Here is a 23,232-nt window from a genome sequence, read left to right on the forward strand (position 1 = left end):
GTGTCCACTACACAACCCCAACCAGGTTATTGCAAGTGAACACAAATACCTATAGGTAGAGATCTTCTATTGATTTCAGTGTTACATACAATTCTGGGGTCAGAGAAGAGATCTAGCTACGATAGAAATTTGGGAGTCTGTAGCTAATGCTTAAAGCCATGACACTGGATGAGTTCACCAGGAAGTGATTTGAGGAGAGAAAAGAGAAGAAGTCCAGGACTGGGCCCTGGGACACTCCAATATATAGGGATCAGAGAAATGAGAAGGAATCAACAAAGGAGACTAGAAACATTAGACAGTGGGGTTAAAATAAAAACAGGGCTATGGCACCCTGGACTGTAAACACTTTTTCTTTTAGCAATGTGCTACTTTCTGGGACTACAGGATGCTCCAGCTCCTCTTGTAGTTTTCCCATCTCAGCCCTAACATCAGCCACTTCTGCATTGTTTTCCTGGAGAACAGTATCACCTAGGCCTTGAATGTTGCTGCTGGGATATCATCGCTCCGAGGCCTTCTCAGCTGGGTTATAACTCAGACAGAGCTGGGTTATATTTTAACCCAACCTCCACGTGTAGTCTAGCAGGTAACGTAGCATAGATTAACCTTAGTGCGTTTACAATTTTGCTTGGATTAACCAGTAGCTCAGCTTACTAGTAGATCACTCTAATATTTATAAGGTTTATATAATGCTACCTTGTAACTTACTGAAAAGTTTCACAGAAAGACTTACAGAACAGAAAGACCTGGTCCACCGGAACTCGCTGAGCCTACACTAAACACCAAGAATTGCAGGAGAGCCCTGGGGCTCAGTTGGTTGAGCATTGCCCAGTGCACCTAAAGGTCACGGGTTCGATTCCCGGTCAGGGCACATACTCAGGTTGCAGATTTGATCCTCAATCAGGGTGGGTACCAGAGGCAACTGGCTATTATTTTTCACCCAATGTGTGATTTTCTGATCTTAAGTAACCTCAGTTCACTAGCTGAGTTACATCCCTATTCTGTCATTCTCTGTCTGCTTTCAACCAGGCTGCTCACTACTGACTGTGACACCACCTTGCAAACCAAAATGCAGCCTTGTCTGCCTCCAAATACCCTGTCCGGGCCCAGGACCAAGCTCTCCACTAGTCAAGACTCTACTAGTTATATTTGAAAGATGTCTTCTCAAAGGGCTAAAAAAAAAACACACAAACAAGACTGTGCGAGTAGGGAATCATTGGCAGGGATGCAATCCAGTTTAAATAATATGAACTAAAACTGGGGGTTTAATCCTAATCAAGCTTCTGTCTCCCACGTTTACTCCCCCAGTCACCTTCACTGAGGCCTCTCCCTGCAGAATGGTGTTCTCTGTTTTTCAGGCAACAGGAAGGCAAACGTGGCCGTCAAGAGCTCCTGCATTTACATATTATTGTCTATGTGACTGGAAAGAAAATAGGTCTTTTTCAAGTCCCAGTTGGTCAAATGAACCATAAAGGGTAGCAAGACAGCCTGGCTCACACCTTCCAATGTGGCCAGAGCGCTCTGCCACGTAACCACAGAGGATGGGGTGGACAGTTCCCAGATAAAGGGTGAGGATATACGTGGTCAACAAATAAAACTGTGCACCAACACATTTAGATGACTTAGATTAAATAAGTTCCTAGAAAGACACAAACTATCAAAAATAACTCAAGGAAAAAATAGAAAATCTAAATAAACCTATAATGAGTAAAGAGAGCGAATTCATAATTTTAAAACTTTCCACAAAGAAAACTCAAGTCCCACTGGCTTTGATCATGAATTCTTCCAAGTGTTTAAGGAAGAAAGTGCCAAGTCTTTACAAACTCTTCCAAAAAAAGAAAAACTAGAAGAGGAGGAAACTCTTTCCAATGCATCCTATGTGGCCTGATTCCAAAGCTAACACATTATAAGAAAATTAAAGTCCAATATCATTTATAAATATAGACACAAAAATCCAGAAAATATTAGGAAACCAAATCCAGCAACACATAAAGGATTAATCACCATGACCAAGTAGGATTTATCCCAGGAATGAAAGGTTGGTTTAATAGCCAAAAGCCAATTAATCTAATGCACCACATCAATAGAATAAAGGATAATCCACATGAAAATCTCAGTTGACCTAGAAAATGCATTTGACAAACTCTAACACCTTGTCATGATAAAAACACTCAGCAAACTAGTAATAAAGTGGAACTTCCTCTACCTGATGAAAGGTATCTACCAAAAAACACACAACCAATGTCATACTTAAAGGTAAAAGACTGTATGCTCTCCCCAAAAATCAAGAACAAGAGAATGATGTCTATTCTCATCACATCCATTCAGGTTGTATAAGCAATTCTATCCAGTCAAGGCAATTGGGCAAGAAACATAAATAAAAGGCATCCAGATGGGAAAGGAGAAATAAAACTATCTGTATTTTGACATAATTTTATATACAGGAAATGCTGTGGAATCCACAAAAACCTATTAGAACTATTAAACAAGTTCCGAAAGGTGGTAAGACCCAAAAGCAATATACAACCATCAATTGTATTTCTATACACTAGCAATGAACAATCTGAAAATCTGACAAAATAATTCCATTTATAATAGTATCCAAAAAATAAAATACTTAGGAATAAAAATTTTAAATATGTACAACCTTTGAAAATTACAAGGCATTGTTGAAAGAACCCCTTCACTTGCATGATAATTCTCAGATTTCTTTTTTTTTTCTGAGTGGAGATGCCAAAAAATTTAACTGCTCTCCTTGACTACATAATCAGAACCACGTTTATGAGAGCACTTCTTTTTTTTTCTACTTCTCTCTCAACATCTACCCTCTTGTCTTGGTGCTTTTGACAATGTACTTCCCACACACAACTAAAAATGCAAAAACTTTCAATGAAGAGTGTTATATTAAGGATCCAGGTTATTTAACATACAGTGTAACTAAAGCAGGTCAATGGTGTGAGCAGAGAGGAATATAGGTTAGTGAGTCAACACTTTTCTAGTTCATCTGAGGCCTAGCAGTCTTTTTAGATGATTCATGTTTAGTTCACATTTATTCAGAAACTAGAGGCCTGGTGCACATCATGCACGGGTGGGGTCCCTAGGCCTGGCCGGCGATCAGGGCCTGTCGGGGCCGTCTCACCCAGTCTCAATCAGGGCCAGGCCGGCCAGGGCCTGCCAGCTGCTGGATAGGGCCTGCCAGTCGCAGGGTCTACCGGCTGCTGGAAAGGGCCTGCTGGACGGGGGCCTGTTAGATGGGGCCTGCCAGACAGGGGGAGAGACTGCAGGAGGTTTGCTGGTTGGAAGGAGGGGTTGGGGGAGGTTGGCTGACCATGGGAGGTTGGCTGTGGGAGCACACTGACCACCAGGTGGCAGCTCCTGGGTTGAGCACCTGCCCCCTGGTGGTCAGTGTGTGTCATGCGACTGGTTGACTGGTCATTCTGATCATTCCAGTCGTTTGGTCCTAACAGTTGCTTAGGCTTTTATATATATATAGATGGTTGCTTTCCTCCCCCTCTCATTCCCAACATAAAGGCCATACTCATGAGTTTTTGAAGTTTTCTATGAGGTTAAGATATAAGTTTGGTTTTAATGTCATATGATAAAAGCCAGTTAAATCAAGGAACAAAACTAGTAAGAATGTATAAAATAAAGTGAGCATTTACAGTGAAAAACTGTTCATTACACCTGCCACACATAAACCCACATGCAAGTATAAAAACTGAGTTAAGCCCTGGCTGGTTTGGCTCAGTGGATAGAGCATTGGCCTGCGGACTGAAGTGTCCCGGGTTCAATTCCAGTTAAGGGCACATGCTCAGATTATGGGCTCGATCCCCAGCAGGGGGCATGCAGGAGGCAGCTGATCAATGATTCTCTCTCATCGTTGATGTTTCTCTCTCTCTCTCCCCCTCTCCCTTCCTCTCTGAAATCAATAAAAATATTTTTTTATAAAAAAAAAAAAAAAAAAAAAAAAAACACTGAGTTAAGTTTAGATGGTAATTACACTTGTTCTGTGACCTTAGGAAAATGTCATCTAATTTTTCCTTTGACTCAAAACCTCCAACCCTGTTTGAAGGGAAGAGGATGAATCAGGGTTACCAGAAGCATTGGAATTGCTTTGGTAGACTAGCAGGCTGGGAAGAGCCTTATTTCCCAGGTCTACGGTCAAGAGGCCTTCCCAATGCACACCCAGGGTAGAGATAGATTCCACTCCAGTGAGGTGGGGCTGTGTTTCTCCAAATACTATCCACAGACTTAGGTGGTCTCCAAAGTCTATCAAGTATTCTTTAGATAGTATGGCCATTTCAGAGGAAAATGGGATCAAATAATTTTGTTTATATAGATTTCAGAAATTTGAAATGTAATATTAAATCACTATTTTCACAGATATCCTACTAACATTTAAAAATGTTTTTATTGATTTCAAAGAGAGGGAGGGAGAGAAAGATAGAAACATCAATAATGAAAGAGAATCATTGATTGGCTGCCCACCCCCTACTGGGGATTGAGCCCACAACCTGGGCATGTGCCCTGACCAGAATCGAACCGTGACTCCTGGTTCATGGGTGGACACTCAATCACTGAGCCACACCAGCTGGGCTAACATTTTTAATAGTCATTATAATTTTTTAAAGTAACACGTACATGTCAAAGATTTTGTTGTTTAATTAATCTTGGAGTATTTTCACCTCACTAGCATGTTCCTATTGATGTAATGTAGTACTAGCTGATATAGTAGTTAAGAATAAACTTTAAAATGGAACAATTTTCTTCTAAATTGGTATCAACTAATATACTAGTATGCCACCATCATTTCTACAGCATTCTGCAGTTTACAAATGCTTTCAGCTTCATTTCGAACACTAGGAAGTAGATAGAACAGTATTCTCCCATCGTTTAGAAGAAACTAAGCCTTCAACATTTAAATGGTGTGCCCAAGGTTGAGACAGCACCAATGCATTTTGCTGAATCCAGCAACATTTGAAATACACTGCAATGAACAGAGGTGCTACCATTCTTTTCTACAAAGATGCATGATTTGAAGAATTTGGTTTTGTTTTTGTTTCAACACATGATGAGGGGGTAATTCTATTTAAACTGCCATCAAAATTAGATTTTTTGTTTTATTATACTATTTATGAATTATCTCAGGCAAAATACTATTTAAATAAAATAATTACTTTATAACAATGCAAAGTAAGAATGGTTTTTATTATTTCAGTTGGCCTGCTTCTAAAGTGAATTGTCTCACTAATCCTTCAGGGCCAAAATTTCTCAAGTTTTAAAGTGAAAAATAAAAGGATATCAAGCCTGGCTGGTGTGGCTCAGTGGTTGAGCATCAACCTATGAACCAGGAGGTCAGAGTTTGATTCCTGCTTAGGGCACATGCCAGGTTGCAGGGGAGGGATGTGCAGGAGGCAGCCAATCCATGATTCTTATCATTGATGTTTCTATTTCTCTCCCTCTCTTCCTTCCTCTCTGAAATCAATAAAAATGTGTTGTTATTTTTTAAAGATATCAAGCCTAAGAATAATGGACCACGTGCAAACAATTGAGTGTGGAGTTTGGCTCTTTCCCAATAGTTGCTGGATCTTTGTTCAAGAATAAAATCAATGGCATGTTGTGGGGCATATTTTCACACCATATGCAAATGATTGTAACAGAATATGAAGAATGACTTTCCAAGGCTGAATGAAGCCAGATTGGAATCCTTCTCTGTGGAACATATGTGTGCTATGCTGGCTGTGTTAGCATCTGAATGTAGTCACCCATGAGGTGTCCATCATTTCTATAAAATCCAATACCAGCTGACAGAGCCTCCTGCACTTGCTGTCATCCTAATGACTTAGCATTGTGAGCCTATGTTCTCTAAACTCATAGGAGTCAAGTCCCAGGAAATAAACCAACAAGGTGTTAACCTGTAACTTAAGCTCTTTCAAACTATAGATGCCTTGTGAAAGATATCCACAATACATCCTTCCCATCAATAATAAACCATTATCATTTTTATCATCAATTTTTAAAGATCCGGCTTTACTTTTATTGCTTTAAAATTTATGGCAAATGTATTTTTTAACTAAGTGAAATTTTGGTTCACATGTTTCTTGAATACCCATAGGACCTACAGGGTGGGAGAGAGTTGAGAAATATGACATAAGGGCTTGCCAACTATATTCACAAGGAACACTCCATGAGATGGACCAACTAAAATGCATTGGCAAGTCACATTTTACCAATCCACAGAACTAAAGTAAGTTTATGAACAGAATTTTCTCAAAATTATGTTTTTCTCCCACTCATTTTCTTACCTTTTTTTATTGTTGTTGTTGTTAATCCTCTCCCAAGGATATTTTTCCATTGATCTTTTAGGGAGAGTGGAAAAGAGAGGGAAAGACAGAGAGAAACATCGATGTGAGAGAAACACATTGATCGGTTGCCTCCTGCACACACCTGCCCGACCAGGGCCCAGGCCAGGGAGGAGCCTGCAACCAAGGTACGTGCCCTTGACAGGAATAGAACCCACGACCCTTTGGTCCGCAGGCTGATGCTCTATCCACGGAGCCAAATTGGCTAGGGCCATTTTCTTACATTTTTTGATACATGATTTTGTAAATGAGCATTACCTATAAATGATTAAAATAATAAACTGATAACAAAAGAAGTTCCTAAATATTTTAATTATACATTTTTCTAATATGCATAAAACATTTTTTTCTACTGGCAAGATGATTCCTACTTGACGGGGCAGAAATAAATATCAAAATATTTTAGTGTAGTCCAGCCAGCATGGCTCAGTGGTTGAGCATTGACCTATGAACCAGGAAGTAACAGTTTTATTCCCCGTCAAGGCATATGCCCAGGTTGCGGGCTCCATTCCCAGTGGAGAGCGTGTAGGAGGCAGCCAACCAATGACTCTCTCTCATCATTGATGTTTCTATCTCTCTCTTCTTCTCCCTTCCTCTTTGAAATCAATAAAAATATATTTTAAAAAAGATTTTAGTGTATTATATAAAAAGTGCCATGCATACTAGTTACACTTGAAAAAGTATTTCAGAAATTATGTTAGATAAAAATCTTGACTACTACAGGGCAAAAAGAAAATATTATAAAGTAATAAAAGACAATTATATTACAATCAAAGACAAAAAACATATCACAACAAATACACATAGAGGCTTTTACAACACAGGAGGAGAAAGAGAAATAACCAATAGCAGATGGAGAAAGGATGGGAACTGGCAGTACGCAGAGGAGCTGCAGGTACACAGGTGTCCTGCAAGTCTCTGGGGACTCCTGGGACAGGAAACAGTGAACAGTGTGGAGTAATGACTAGCGCTCATTAGACTCTTCCTGGCTTGGGGTAAATATCTGCCCACCCTAGTCAATACCTTTTCACTCTGAATCCATGCCCACCAAGCAATCTTCTGATTAATCATTTGTGTTCTCTGGTTTTCATAACCTAAATGAGATGAGCTAAATTGTAAATCACAAATGCATGAATTGGCTCTGGGACTTATACATCAGGCTTCTTTTAAAAGAAACTAACATGTCAGGGAATTGGGTGATGTTGTTAAAGGGTACAAACTTGAAACTAGCAGATAAATAGATCCTGAAGATCTCATGCACAGCATAGTGATTATAGACAACCATACTGGATTATAAACTTCACAGTTGCTAAGAGACTAGATCTTAACTGTTCTCACCCCAAATAAAGGTGATAATTATATGTGATAGAGGTGTTAGCTAACATTGTGGCAATTTTATATCTCTCTCTGTGTGTGTGTATTTATATATATATATATAAAATCAACATGTTTTAAACCTACACAGTTATATGTCAATTATCCTATAATAAAAGAGTAATATGCAAATTAACCATCACTCCGCTACACCCACAAGCCAATCAGAAGCAAATATGCAAATAAACCCAGCCAAGATGGCTACGGCCACAGAGAGCAGGAGGGAGGCTTGGGTTTCCCTGGCAATGGAGGAAGCCAAACTTTCCGCCTGCCCTTGCCGGCCTAGGCCTCCACTCAAGGCTACAAAGTTTCAATGATAGAAGATACATAAACCCAAACAGAAATGGCGGCAGCCACGGAGCTGGAAAGAGCAGAAGGCTAGGGTTGCCCCCGGTGATGGAGGAAGCCAAGCTTTCCGCACACCCTGGTCGGCCCAGGCCTCCACTTAAGGCTACAAAGTTTCAATTATAGAAGATAAATAAATCCCAATAGAAATGGCTGCTGCCACGGAGCAAGCAGAAGGCTTGGCTCCACTCCAGGCTATGAAGTTTCAATTGTAGAAGATAATTAAACCCCAGATAGCAGGAGTGAGGGATGCCCTCTCCCCCGTGCACAAATTTCGTGCACTGGGCCTCTAGTATCTCAATAAAAAGAAACTAATATTTTGTCACAGAAATTTATAGATAACAAAATACCTTCACATTTACAACCTATTGTGAGTTGGCTCCGGAAGCATTTGTCTGGGCCTAATCAACAGTGGATACACTGATAGAAATCAGTTTCATGGGCTTGCAAAGCCAGGAATCCCACCCTTTACCACATTGATTCTATGAGGAATTCGAACACTACTAGGCATGCTCAAAATTTCACACAGGGGCAGAGAAAAACAAGCTGACAGAATGGACCTGAGGGGGTTAAGGTGAGAAATAACAAAATTGCTTTCTGCTTGCAACTTGCTCAGTCCAGCTCATGCAGCAACCAGTTCCACTAGGGGTCAGGCTTTACCTGAAGTCCAAGCCACTGGTGCCAGCGAGGTACCGGAGGTGAGCTCTCTTCTCTCTCCCTCCCCCACTACCTGCCTTCATTCCTCCCTTTTTCCTCCCAGTCATTCATTTCACAGGTGTATTTGAGCAGTACGGTGCCTCTACCCCAGGCACAGCACCACATGCTAAGGATACAGACATGGAGGCAGGAGTAAAGTGGAGAAGACATACCTTTGACAAAGTAAATTTCCGGGGAGGCGGGGGGGGGGGGGGGGGGGGAGGGGAGGGAAGGAGGAATTACAAACCCCATGTTCTTTAATTAAGCCTTGGTTAGAAAAGATAATGAGAACAGAAACTCATGGCCTCTGTCAGCAGTTCACAACTCAAAACAGTTCTCAAAGTGAGGTCCACAACCCTGAGGTCCCTTGGGTGCCTCACTGCTTCCCAAGACTTAAAGACTTCCTGATGAGATCGATGGTGATATTACAAAGAAAATTTTAAATGTATATTGTACAGCCCCAGCCGGGTGGCTCAGGTGGTTGGAGCATCATCCCCGACAGCAAAAGGTTGCTAGTTTGATTCCTGGTCATGGCACAAAGCTAGGTTTTGAGTATGAGCCCCGGTCAGGCCCATACAGGAAGCACCTGATTGATGTTTCTCTCTCACATTGATGTTTTCTTTCTCTCTCCCTGCTTCCTCTCTCTCTAAAATCAATTTTTAAAACCATATCCCCAGTGAGGATTTTTTAAAATAGCATAATAAAGTAATGAAGTCTGTCAACAGTTGGATGAGTTGCATTAGTGAACCAATATTTTACAAATGATCAGTGCATGATGTTTCAAAATCATGGGTAAAAGGTCCATTCAAAGTGTGAGACAGATGAAGGGGTTTTAATATAAGAGTAAAAGAGTTCATTGGTGTGGTTTCTGGTTCCACAGTGGAACTAGACTCTAAGAAACTACTACTTATCAAGTTTGATATAGTATCAAAGAAGAACATGGACAACTCACTTAAAAGTCTTTTATAATTACCTCACAACCACACCCCATTTCCAGCACATCCATGTGAGGCCACATTTCCTTCACAGATTTCAAACAAAACATATTGATCGAATGCAGAAGCAGGCATAAGAATCCTCCAATTCTATTAAGCCAGACATGAAAGAGGTTTGCAAAAATGTAAAATAATGCCACGCTTTTCAATGAATGATTTTTGTTTTAGAAGACATAGATTTTTCCTAAAATGTGTTATGTTAGTATGTAATGGGTTTATTACTTGTATTTCTAAATAAATAAATTTTTTTTGTTTCTCAGTTGCAATTTTGAATAAATACCAATAGATATCGTGCATAATTTTGAAGAGTGAAAAAGCATCCTAAGACCCAAAACTTTCAGCAGCAGCATCTTAAAAGAATGATGGGAGGAAGCGGAGGTTTCTTTTGGCCCTGCCCGTGGAGACTTAACAAGTCCTCTGTGGAGTGGGAAGGAGGCTATGGGTGGAGGGTAATTTAATCTGAGGCTCCAAACAGGCGAGGAAGTTTGAGATGGTTACAAATGGAAAACCAGGAGGGTGCTGGACATGAAAGGCTCTCTGGATTCCTCAGAAGACACCTTTTCTCACTGTTGACTGTTTGATCAGGGGCCCTCGTGCTGTCCTCCCTGTCCGAGAGCCGTGCACTGTAGTAACACATGAGGAAGCAGCGCCTCACTAGGGTCTCCGAGTTTCCAGAGTTCCCTGCGCCCCAGCTGGCACAGTGGACAGTAGACAGACAGGACCTAATACTGCCTCTGGGTTGCCCCTGAGTCACAGCTGAGAAACTCCGAGACAACGAACCAGCAGGAGGCACTCACTGGCAGCCAAAAAAAAAGGTAAAATTCAGTTCTTGGGGTCACCTCTGAGTTCTGCTGTCCTAGAAGCACAGGAGGATTATCTCACTGACCAGTGGTTTTCACCCTTCTTCATCCCATGGCACACATTAACTAGTTACTAAAATTCTGTGGCTCACCAAAAAATAGGTATAATTTTGATTCATTCACACCGGATGGCTATTGTTGTGTTGGCTGTTGTCATTTTTTTAAATATTTTTTTATTGATTTCAGAGAGGAAGGGAGAGGGAGGGAGAGAGAGAGAAACATCAGGGATGAGAGAGAGTCATTGATCAGCTGCCTCCTGCACGCCCCCTATTAGGGTGACCGGAATTGAACCTGGGACCCTTCAGTCCACAGGCTGACGCTCTATCCACTGACCCAAACTGTCTAGAGCTATTGTCATTTTTTTTTAACTTTACAATCTAAGGCAAAAGTCACTGCCCCTGACTACATAGTCAGGTATTAAGCCACACCTACTGAAAGTCGCTGTTACTGACAATTGAGAACGGAAGTGCTGGATGCCTTTCCTTTGTCCTATCAGATACACTCTCCACCCTTCTCTTCCCTGCTGTGTCCAGGAAATTGGCATGAGTGAGCCAACTCAACAGACTGCCCAGGTCTCTGCCTTCCAGTTGGGTTTAGCCAGTGGGTTTTGGCTGCTAGCAGGAGATCAGAGGGCAAGAGAAAGGGAGGAGGGTCATCTATTCTTCTGATCCCCTCCCTGCTGAGTCAACAAGGGATGTGTCTGTCTCTCTTCCTAAGACATCTCTATCCATAGTTTGCTTTCTCTTTCTCCCTCTCTCTCTCTCACTGTAAAGGCTCCCTCCCATCATCCCTTCGCACTTACCCTCAATTACTAGGACTAACACACTGCCCCTGCTGCTTTAACTGACCCTAGCTGCACCTCTGTAAAGAGCTCCTTCGATAAACCCTTTGCAAATGACCCACCACCTAGACTAGCACAGCAAATTTGAGGCCTTGGACATATCTTGGGAGGGGAAATCTGGGAAAAAGAACAAGACTTTCTGCTAATCATTCTCATTGGAGCATTGAAAGAAATGAGAACTAATTTTTATTTTTGCCAGAGCTGGTAAGGCAGAGCACAGGTTACAGTGTTTGCTTACACATCTTCCCCCTTCCTGCCTGGTAGCACCTGGAGGGTAGGATTCATCTTTGGAGTCTTGCGGCGGATAAATGCTCAAGAAATGGTCATTGGCCTAACTTCACTGTAAGACATTACACTATACCACCATCCTTTGTAGACAAACAATTAATTAGCATACGATGGAACCAGTTGTGCCTGGCTATATTTTCTATATATGATGGTATCTCCTGGGGAGTAACTTGCATGCACAATGCTCAGGCCAGCTGCTGCCTTGAACACATTAAACCTGTTTCCCACAGCTCTTCTGTGTGACTTGTCTCTAGAGTCTGATACAGAGCTGCTAGTATATGCTAGCGTCCAAGGCAATGAGGTGCATCAGCAGGTACAGCTTCCATCCTACTTGAACTAGATCCAGATCCTGTAGGCAGGCATGATACACCTGAACCATCCTGCCTCTTGAGATGGCTCTCAACTCTAAAACACTGACAAAATGCAGGATCCACACTGCATGACATAGTTGTACACACAGTGAGTGAGGAGTGTTTTCGCGGACCCGTCATCGTTCTATAGAATGAGGACAGCAGGAACTTGCCCCTCCGTAACAGGTGTTGCAACATGTTCCACTTGTAGACCGACAGGGAGACTTGCCCCAGGAGCCTCTGGCCCCGTCCGGATTCCTCACTGTGTACTGAGTGTGTAAAGTGTTCGTGTAAGTGGGCTAGGTCCTGTAAGCAAATATTTTAAATGATGACGTGTAATTAACACATTGTTTTAAAGCCAATGGGCCCTTCAAAGAGGTGCTCCTTCCCCTACATTAATTTACCAGAGAACAGGAGCGGATGAAATAGCAGAGGCTACAGCCATGACGGGTACTACTATGGTCTAAATTATATTTGACACCAAAAGACGCCCACCACGTATTAATTGTGACAAACTGCCAGGTTACAAAATGCTATGTACAGCAGGATCCCAATTTCACAAACGATTCTCACCCATCTACCTATATGGGAGGGGGGATCATTTGGAGAATAGATGCTGATGGCCACATGGGGTGGGAAAGTGTGGATTTATCATCTGCTTATTCTGTTTACAATAGCATTAATTTTTTTTAATTTATTGATTTTTTTGAGAGAGAGATGAAGAGGGGGGAGGGAGAGAGAGAGAGAGAGATTTGTTGCTCCACCCATCCATGCATTCACCGTTGATTCCTCCATGTGACCCACCGGTTTCGAACCCACAACTTTACCTTGCTACCCAGCCAAAGCTACAACAACATTTTAAGTAAACCAAAGCTATTTCCAGTTGTTGGAGCAGGAGAGTCTTGCTTTGGAGGGCGAGGCTCCCCACCAGCCGGGCGGCGGAGGGAGGAGGGCCGCGGCAGAGGAGCTCTGGGCTTCCCACCCCCAGGCCCCACTCCCCCTCCGCGGCCCCCCACCCCCCTCCTCGCAGACCCGGGTTTAGCGCGGGCGCGGCCGGGCTGGGAGACAGGGTGCGGCGACAGGAATGACGGGTCCCCACCGCGTGCTGCTCCGCCCTCCGCGCCCGGGGAGGCGGGCCCAGGAGGCGGCGGAAGGAGCCAGAAGGGGCCATGGCGGCGCCGCCGGCGCTGCTGGTCATGGGCGTGAGCGGCTCGGGAAAGTAGGTCCCGGAGGGCAGGGGCGCGGGGGGCGACCGGGAGGGGGCGGAGGCCAAACCTGGCTCCGTTGCGTGTGCCGGTGGCGACCGAAGACCCCGGGGAGTCCCCCTGCGCTTTGCAGTAAACTGAGGCCGGGGCACCTGCTTCCTCTCTCTCCCCGCCCTCCAACCCGCTCGCCCCGGGGCACCGGGCGCGCCACCGCCTCCTAGACCCGGGGTCTCCCTGTAGCGAGAGCCTTTGTAGAGAGGCGGCTGCTGGGGCACCTGGTGCGCCTGGGCGGGTCAGAAGGGCCCACGTTCAGGGGGTTCGGGGGTGGAGGGGGTGTCAGAACAGGTGGAGGGTGCAAAGCCCGAAGCGCGGGGGCAAACCTGGTCCCAGGCTCCTGCAGACCTCAGTCGGGCTGGGCAGAGCGCAGGTCCCTCCTGCGAGGCCCTGGGCTTTCTGATTAGATTTTGGAGCCTGACTTTTACCGTTTACCGTCTGTGATTAGTGTTTATCAGCTAAAGCTGGAAGTTACAGTGCGGGGAGCCCCCCCCCCCCCCCCCCCCCCCCCCAGGGCCTGCGAAGAAGGAGGAACACTGGCTCCCACAAAGCCTCTGCCCAGCCCCGGCCGGCCAGCTGGGGGCGCTAACCTTTGGCTTCTTGATTAGACCAACATCTGTGCCAGAACTGCCCCCGTGGTCAGGTGTCTAGTATAGGCTCTTTCCCGCTCCAGGTAGGTAGGTTTCGCTTTCCAAAATTATTCTGGCATGTGTAGCCTCAAATCTTGAGAAATAAAAAAAAAAATTGGGGAAATCTTAAAGGAAATGAAAATAAAACTGTTGTATGAGTTGAAGAAGTTGAGAAGGTAAGACTGGCGTGATGCAATGGGAGCCCTAGGTCTTGGTTCTTGCTTGAGTGAGCTTGGGCAGTACCCTTTTCTGCCTTGGATCAGATGAGGGAGTCTTTTTTAAAAAAAAAATATTTAATTGATATTTTACAGAGAGGAAGGGAGAGGGATAGAGAGCTAGAAACATCGATGAGAGAGAAACATCAATCAGCTGCCTCCTGCACACCTCCCACCAGGGATGTGCCCGCAACCAATGTACATGCCCTTGACCGGAATCGAACCCGGGATCTTTGAGTCCACAGGCCGACGCTCTATCCACTGAGCCAAACCGGTTTCGGCCAGATGAGGGAGTCTTAACCAGATGATTTATATGGTTATAATTATGGTTACGAGAGCCATGCACTCAGTGAATATTTATTGAGCTCGGTCCTTACTCTGTGTCACTGACAGTGACCAGGACAGATAAAACCTGTACCCCCGAAGAGCTTACATTCTAGTGTGGGAGACAGGCAGTAAGTGAATAAACATGGCGTGTGCTGGGTGGTGGTAGGTGCTCTATAGGGAAACACAGGAGGGCACGTGGAACAAAGTGCCAGGGAGAATGGTCAAGGAAGGTTCCTCAGAGGAAGTGGTATTTGACCAAGACCCACAAGAAGCGAGGGAATGAGCCACATAGATAGCTGGAGAAAGGCCGTTATAGGCAGAGGGAATGGCAAGTGCCGAGACCCTGTGGCTGGGTGTCTGTGTGACCAGCAAGGAAGCCATGGTGGGAGATGAGGTCAGGAAATAATGCAGATGGACAGAAGCGGTCAGATGCTGGAGTATTTTGAAGGAAGAGCCAACGAGATGTGTTGATGGACTGGATGGATGTAGGGCATGAGAGAGGGAGGGAGGAGTTGAGGATGATTTCAAGATCTAATTGATCTCATTATTAATTCAGTATTTTTCTCAAAAAATAAACATCTATAGAACAGGGTCAAAAAACCTTCAGGAGTTTAATGAGACCTTACATCCTGCTTTTGGGGTGGAGGGATTAGTGGTAACTGGGTGATTATTTCATTTAAATTCCGGGGGGAAACGAAAGCCAGGCCCTAGACTTCAAGGACAGGAGCATAGCTCTCACTGCTTCCGTATCAGTTACTGGTGTTTTAGTACTAACGGGGCAGCCACCCTTGGATGGAAGAAGGCACAGGTAGGTTGGGAGATAGCAGTCATTTGAACACCTGTGTCCTTTCCACAGATCAACCGTGGGCGCCCTGCTGGCTTCTGAGGTAACCTGTTCCATTGCCTCCCCATTACAAGTCCTACTGTGTTGTCTGCTTGCTTCTCTCCCTTCCCCACCCTTTCTTCTGGCCTATAGTGGTTTGTAGAACTCACCTCAGCGCCTGCACAGGGCTTGTGAAAACCACTGGAGCAATTTTGTCTTCCCCTTGGTGATTATGAATAGTGACGAGTGAAAAAAGCAGCTTCGGTGACCAGGAGCGGGGATCTTAAAGTGGCATTCCAGACCTCCTCCCTCCTGCTCCCGGGTGGTCCCTGGGGCTGCTGGCAGAGAAGAGGGTGGCAGGGTGGGCCACACTGCCTGCCACACACCCCCTTTCCCTTTGTTCTTAAAGCTAGGATGGAAATTCTATGATGCAGATGACTATCACCCAGAGGAGAATCGAGTGAAGATGGGAAAAGGGATTCCACTGAATGACCAGGTAACGCTCGCTGTTTCCACCAAAGGGGGTGGCGCAGGTTGAGATCTTTGCAGTGCTTGGTACAGTTCAGTTCCTGAGTTATGGCATGACTCATGGTCAGTGCTCCACCAGCCAGGCACACAGTGGGGCCTCCGCGAATGTTAGCTTTGGCCCTGAATCTCTCTCAACTCATCATCAGGAGAGATGCGCCCACTCTCTCCCCCCCGCTTGGGCAGGGTCTGCCAGAACACTTTGTGGCATAATTTCAATGTGCAGAATAGAACCCCTGAAAGGGCCTCCTACGTAGGGAAGTTCATCTTCCCTTCCAAGGTCCTATCAGCCTGCCACCATCATGAGACTCTGGTATCCACCCCACGCCAGTGATCTTTGCAAATTCAAATCTGGCCCTTTAGAAGTTTCCCACCAATCTCAGGATCAAGACCAAACACCTAAACTCCTAAAGATGCGTGGTTAGGCCAAAATGACCTTGACCCACTCCACACTCTTTAGTTGCCATGCACCCTTCACACCCCCCGCCCCCAACTCCTAGAGCCACTGTGGCCCCTTTCAGCTCCTCCTGCCATGCTCCTTCCCAGGGCCTTTGCACCTGCTGGTCCCACTGCATGGAGTGTACTTCCTTCCCCTCCCCACCAAGTTAACCCTGCGCATCCTTCACATCTCAGCTCCTGTGCCACTTCTTCAAGGAAGCCCTCCCTGACCTACTTAAGTAACACCTCATATAATAAACTCTCTCGACAACATATCCCTTATTGCCCATGTCCCAGTTGCAACTTGGCATTTGAGGGGTGTGAGAATTTGATTAATATTTATCTCTGCAACTAGATTTCACCTCCAAAGGGGTAGGGACTGGCCATTTCTCTTCCATTGTATATACCCAGCGCCTGACACATAGTAGGTGTCAGAGAATAGTTGTGGCGTATTTGTGAGTAAATGAATGAATGAGAGAAGGAATGAATGAATAGCACTTCATTCCCATATGCACCATCATGAGACCATTTCCCAGGAGTCTCTCTCAAGCCAGACTTACAAACTGTGGATTTGTTGGCTTAACTAGCTGTAGCCCAGGAGCCACTGTGATGGCAGGGTCAAGGTCCAGGTCCACAGTGCAGGAGCCCAGCCAGGTCCACATACCAAGTGTGTCCAAAGGACAGGACAGAATGGAACTAGCCTAACGCCCGCACTGCAGTTTTCACTTTCTGTGAACTTGGCTCACACCCATTTATGCCCCCAATCTCTCTTCCCTTTGTCCTGCCTTGAAGGACTGAGTCACTAAATATTAGTAGGTCTAATTCTGGAGCATTCTAAGGGTGCACTTCGCTTTGTTTCAGGGAGTGCAGCTTGAGTTTGCAATGATTCAAGCCTTGAACCATCAAAATTAAGTTCACATTTAACTTTAGAAGATAGGAAGAGTGAACCATAAAAGAGAGAGAGCAGTAATTTAAACATAATACTGATAATGTGCTAGAGATAAATGTAAAGAGCCAGACTCTGCCTCTAAGCTTGTGTGATCTTTGGCAAATGGGTTAGAGACGGTACCATTTCATTTGGTTCTTGGGAGGATGAAGCCCAGAGAAATACCCAAAGCCTTCAATAAATATCATTTTAATTATTGTTGCTAATGTCACGTCTATACAGATATGCACATGTAATGAAAACCATTTCTATAGTGTGTAAAATGTGCCTGTACCAGTGTTATGTTTCTCCTTGGTGAGTTGCAAATAAGAGTTAAGTTAGCCTGGCCGGTGTGGCTCAGTGGTTGAGCGTTGACCTATGAACCAGGAGGTCATGGTTCGATTCCGTCAGGGCATATGCCCAGGTTGCAGGCTCAATCCCCAGTGTGAGGTGTGCAGGAGGCAGCCAATCAATGATTCTCTCTCATCATTGATGTTTCTATCTCTCTAGCCCTCTCCCTTCCTCTCTGAAATCAATAAAAATATATTTGAGAAAAAAAAAAGAGTTAAGTTAAAGAACAAAGTAAAGCAACCCAAAAGGATGGATTTTAAATGGCATTTAAACATTCTTCCTCTGTTCAAAAGTGAGGCTTGTTAAGTGGGCAGTATGACTGGGGTGGGGGAAGTAGGATTCAGAAAAGGAATTTATTATACCGAAGACAAGGTTATCTTTACTGGAAGAAATGTAACAAGTTCCTAAATGTATTCAGGAGAAACTTAGCCAGACTAAAGATGCAGAACATGGGAAGGGGCAGAACAGCAGGTGGTTTACGTTCTTGATAAGAGCCCAGCAAGTCCAAGAGAGAAGCTGTGGGTCAGAGCTGGGCTGGCACAGTCACCCCTCCTGGTCACCCCGGCAACCAGCCCTACCCTGAAATACTGTGATGAGGATCAAGTACAGAGTCCTAGGCAGTGGCAGGGGTTCTGACTGGGGAAGAGTCTTGGGAGGGTTTGGAGAGGGCTTTGTTTTCATCAGATCCCTGAAACCAAAGGCCCAATATCCTTCTCTGTCCTCATGATGTTCTGACTTAATTCTCCGTAGGACACTCATGGTGCCCACTACCTCTAAGCACTGGGCTACACCGTTCCCCTTCTCACCCTTGCATGTAGGGATTATCAGGAATGAGATGACCTTGAACATCAGGTCCAGCAGCAGATTCTCACAGATCACTAAAATGGTCAGAAAATGTAAAATAAATAAAACTGAAAAATAAAAATTAATATCCATAAGTAATTTGCAAATTAAAAATGTGATTTAGACATGTACAAGAAAAGTGCTATCAACCAAAACTTATGGGATGCAGTTGAAACATTACATAGGAAGATACTTACAGTCTCTGAATACATTTTTGGAAAAATAACAGGAATCTATAATAATAAAAGTGTAATATGCTAATTAGATCGGGCATCCTTCCAGGCGACCTTCTGGGCAAAGCTGGGGCTGTGAGGGAAGCCCGGGTCCTGGTGCCTGCCAACAGCTGGAGGGGAGCCCAGGTCCCGGGTGCCGGAGGGAAGCCGGAGCCGGAGCCAGCAGCTGGGGTAATGAAGGCCTATGCTTGCATGAATTTCGTGCATCGGGCCTCTAGTGAAAAATAATAAGCTAAGTGTTCAAGTAGGAAAAAAACCAATAAACTAAAAGGAAGACTGTAATAAAAAAAAGAAATGAATGCTAAAATTAATGAAGTACAAAATATTAGTATGAGCAAAACTAATCGACAAAATAAGGAGACAAATTTCGGGCAAGCCTGATCAGGATGTTTGTGGGGGGAGCACAATTAAGATTAGGAATGACATCAGTAGATGAAAAAGCCGTGGAACATTTACACAATGACAAACTATGCAGCTGTGAAAAAGGAGATCTTACCCTTTGCGACAGCATGGATGGACCTGGAGATTACTATGCTAAGCGAAATAAGCCAGTCAGAGAAAGACAAATATCACATGACCTCACTTAAATGTGGAATCTAATGAATAAACTGACAAAACAGGACCAGAGGCCTGGATACATGCAACAGACTGACAGATCTCAGAGGGGAGAGGGAGAGACTAACCAAAGAACATATATGCATAGCCCACAGACATACAATAGTATGGGGAAAACCTGGGTGGGGTGGGGGCTGGGTGGAGGGGGGCAAAGGGGATGGAAAATGGGGAACACCTGTAATACTGTCAACAATAAATAAATTTTTAAAAATAGATTAGGAATGAAAAGAAAGTCATGAATAATTTTACATCAGTAAACTTGAAGACATATAAAAGTGGACAATTCCATAGAAAAACAGAAATGACTATGGGACAATGGGCTGGGATGGCAGAGTGCGCTCAGGGATACACAGTCTGCTTCCTCCCTCTCCCCCCAAATGAAAACTTGACTTGCTGATGCTGCATTTGGCTTGAGAATCAGAAGTATCCAGAGATCTGTCTATATGTGTAGTCTCTTCCTGCTGCTCCCTTATGAGGGCACTAATCCTTCATAACCTCATCTAAACCCAATGACCTGCCAACACCATCACATTGGGGGTTAGGGTTTCAACATACTAATTTTGGGGGAGATAAACATCCACTCCATAATAATAATATATGGTATGCAATATACAAAAACAGAATAAGAGGGAAAGCTACTCATTGTATGAGGCTAGTATAACCTGTATACCAACATTTACTTTGGGCTGTACAAGAAAAAAAATGCAGGCCAGTCTCCATTATATAAATGTAAAAATCCTAAATAAAATACGAAAAAGCAAGGACTTTTAAAGAATGCATCATGTTACTGAAACACATCAAAATCATAAAGGATGGGAGCACAGGTGGGAATATAATTGTACATAATATAAAACAAGATTGGGTTGAAAATTGTTGAAGCTGTGTTATGAGTACATAGAAGTTTGTTTTGTACGATTTTGTCTGCTTTTGTACAGATTTAAAATTTCCATAATAAAACGTGGTTGTTGTCTTTAAAGTATTACGGCCGATCAGTATTTACCCCAGGAAGGAAGAGAAAACTTGTCTCAGGAGGATTTCTTTGTGAAACACCGTAGGGTGTCCTAAGTAAACCTCTTCTGTCTTCGGAAAAATATAAATTTCTCACAATGCTTTTATCTGACAGAAGTTCTCTTTCAGGAGGGTTTGAAGAATAGTACCAAAGGGTAGCTGACTGAAGGGTTTCTATGAATATCTTATCTCCCTGCATTGGAGATCAGAGGCACCATCATGCAGTACAATCAAAGGAGACTTGTAATCATAACAGAAACAGGGAAAACACATACACAACAGGGCCATTAGATGGGGGAGATACAGACCGGTATTTTAGGGCATTTTTAGGATTGTGAAAAGAGCCCTGGCGCCTGACCCAGGAAAGTTTCTGGGCTTAACTGCCTAGTGACTTATCCCTAGGCCTGGCGTATGGGCTGCTTCTCCAAACCACGAAGATCTCTCTGGACCTTAACAGTGAAGGACAAAATTAACGATGTTCTGAACAAACTAACAATACCTGGAAAAGTCACTCTGTGTCTGCTCTAATTTCAGGACAGGATTCCATGGCTTTGCAACTTGCATGACATTTTACTAAGGTAAGAGCATCAGGCCTTGGCTACCAGGGAGTCAAGAAGACCCATCAGAAAGTACAGGGTAAAATATATAGTCTTGAAATCACAACTGACTGATGGATAAAAGATCCCAGAAATGGAATGTGTTTCTATCAAATAACCAACGATGATTTTAATCAGCCACAGACATAGTTTAGCTGGGTTCTGGACACAAACCTGGACAGCTCCACAATTACTAGCTGGGAATCAGCCACTTGGCTTCTATGAGCCTGTTTCTTCATTTGAAAAGGGGGTTAAATAGTTCCTAGTCACAGATTACTGTGAAGAATTAGCAAGATGAAGCATGAGTAGCACTTAGAACAGTATCAGTATAAAAGTGCCCAAAAAATGACAGCAGGCTGCGCCTGAGCCATAGCCTGCATTCACAGGAGCCGAGACCCGGCACCTTGATAAGCTTCCTTCCACAGTTCCATGGGCAGGTCCTCTGAGTAGCCCCATTTAACAGATGATGAACTGGTGGTCAGGGAGGTACATACCTTACCCAAGGTGATTCAGTTCACTAGTGGAAGATCTTTACCCCAAAGCCAGGACTGCCTGAATCTTAACCGCCGTTTTATAGCACCTTCCACTGGCAGGAAGTAGTACTGGACTTGCCCTAGAATGGACACCTGGTATTTTAAATGTCTTCATTCTTTAGCACTTCTGCCTCCTCCCCTGCCCTTTTTTTTTTTTTTTTTAAACAGAGATGTAACCTCAGGACAGCATGTGGTCCTAGCCTGCTCAGCTCTGAAGAAAGTGTACAGAGACATCTTAATACGAGGAAAGGATGGTGCACCTCCGAAGTGTGATGCGCACCTCCAAAGTGTGAAGGAAGGAAAGCCAGCTGAGGTGCAGCTCCTTGTGGTCTATCTGAGTGGGTCATTTGAGGTCATCTCTGGACGCTTACTCAAAAGAAAAGGACATTTTATGCCCTCTGAGTTATTGCAGTCTCAGTTCGATACTCTGGAACCCCCCTCAACTCCAGAAAATTTCATCCAAATCAGTGTGGACAAAAGTCTTCCAGAGATAATTGCTATAATTATGGAAGCTCTAAAATGAAACGCAAGTCACTTCCTATCAGTGGTCCAGAACAGAACTAGGCATAAATTTCTATCCTATCCCTGACCATGTTAAAGCATCCATGTTGGTACTGTGCTCTAAATTCTAGTTAGGGTGAACAAACCACGATGTGTTGAAATACACTTGTTTGGATGTGATTTTAGGACTTTGTGGTCCTCTTGTCATCATGCTCTGCACACCGGAGAAGAGGAGAGGGGACTTGGAAAGTTAAGCTTCCACTGAAATTGAAATTCATGTGATCCAATCAAATGATTAGAGGATATCGTATAAGCAGTGCTGAAATCATTACCTTATTGAGAACATTCTTGATCAGACTATATTCCAACAAATAAGTGAAACTTGGCTATCCTTGGCATCCCTTGGAAATTGGTCTTGGGAGCAGAAACATGTCCAAAATCAACCACTTACCAGCAAGTCATTTTACACCACACACCTCCAAATCCTCTGTCCTTTGAGGATAAGTAAATAAAAAGCACAACTAGTTCACGGATATAAAAAACAACAAAGGCCCTAGCTGGTTTGGCTCAGTGGATAGAGTGTCGGCCTGCAGACCAAAGGGTCCCAGGTTCGATTCCAGTCAAGGGCACATACCTTGATTACAGGCTCCTTTCTGGCCCTGGCCCTGGCCCTGGTTGGGGTGCATGCAGGAGGCAACCAATCGATGTGTTTCTCTCACAGTGATATTTCTCCAACTTTCCCTCTCTCTTACACTCTCTCTAAAAAAAATCAATGGAAAAATAAGCTCGAGTTGAGGATTAAAAAATAAATAATTAATTAAAAAAATAAAAGAATAAGCAAAAAGTAAAGTCTAAAAACTGTAAAGATGGCCCTGGACCGTGTTGCTTAGTGGTTAGAGCGTTGGCCCATACACAGAAGGGTGATGGGTTCAATTCCCAGTCAAGGACATGTGGCACATTCTTGGGTTGCAGGTTCAATCTGGCCCCAGTTGGGGCATGTGCAGGAGGCAACCCATCGATGTGTGTCTTTCACACTGATGTTTCTCTCTCTCTCTCTCTAAAAAAATCAATGATAAAAATATCCTTGGGTGAAGTGTAACAACAACAAAAAAAAACCTGCAAAGATGGAATTTGAGCGGATGAACCATGGAACTCGCTGACCCAGTCCTCTGTCCCCATTTTACCAAGGCCTCTGTGAGACTAGACTAGTATAGACATTACATATTGAAGCCCTTCGCTTATTACAAGCTACTCTCCCTTTTTTGTTCTTTTGTGTTAAGGCGTCATATTTATTATTTCCGTA

At 44.0% G+C, this 23,232-nt stretch overlaps 2 protein-coding genes across 3 annotated transcripts in view; one reads left to right on the top strand and one right to left on the bottom strand.

Annotated features, from left to right (window-relative positions):
* Positions 1 to 13,813, bottom strand: part of FRMD3 (FERM domain containing 3) — a 294,130-nt gene extending 280,317 nt beyond the window's left edge. The window contains exon 1 of the mRNA XM_080667367.1: positions 13,694 to 13,813. The gene's annotated coding sequence lies outside the window, so the exon portion shown is untranslated. The remainder of the gene's footprint in view (positions 1 to 13,693) is intronic.
* On the top strand, positions 13,042 to 22,729 carry IDNK (IDNK gluconokinase). 2 transcript variants are annotated; one of them, XM_080667369.1, is made up of 5 exons: positions 13,042 to 13,327; positions 15,395 to 15,425; positions 15,771 to 15,857; positions 20,834 to 20,877; positions 21,597 to 22,729. In XM_080667369.1, the coding sequence occupies exons 1-5, from the start codon at positions 13,278 to 13,280 to the stop codon at positions 21,949 to 21,951; spliced, it is 567 nt and encodes a 188-aa protein (XP_080523495.1). In that variant the 5' UTR covers positions 13,042 to 13,277; the 3' UTR covers positions 21,952 to 22,729. The 2 variants fall into 2 exon arrangements, with proteins under 2 accessions (XP_080523495.1, XP_080523496.1); XM_080667370.1 differs by having other exon boundaries at positions 13,222 to 13,327; positions 15,775 to 15,857.
* Positions 22,730 to 23,232: the final 503 nt, after the last annotated feature.

The sequence above is a fragment of the Plecotus auritus genome (genome assembly GCF_963455305.1).
Source record: "Plecotus auritus genome assembly, chromosome: 5".
In the NCBI taxonomy this organism is placed as follows: Eukaryota; Metazoa; Chordata; class Mammalia; order Chiroptera; family Vespertilionidae; genus Plecotus; species Plecotus auritus.

Coding starts and splice junctions, on each gene's coding strand:
- IDNK (XM_080667369.1), top strand. CDS start 13,278: ATGGCGGCGCCGCCGGCGCTGCTGGTCATGGGCGTGAGCGGCTCGGGA. Junction 15,858..20,833: donor GGATTCCACTGAATGACCAG/GTAACGCTCGCT, acceptor CTCTAATTTCAG/GACAGGATTCCATGGCTTTG. Junction 20,878..21,596: donor TTGCATGACATTTTACTAAG/GTAAGAGCATCA, acceptor TTTTTTAAACAG/AGATGTAACCTCAGGACAGC.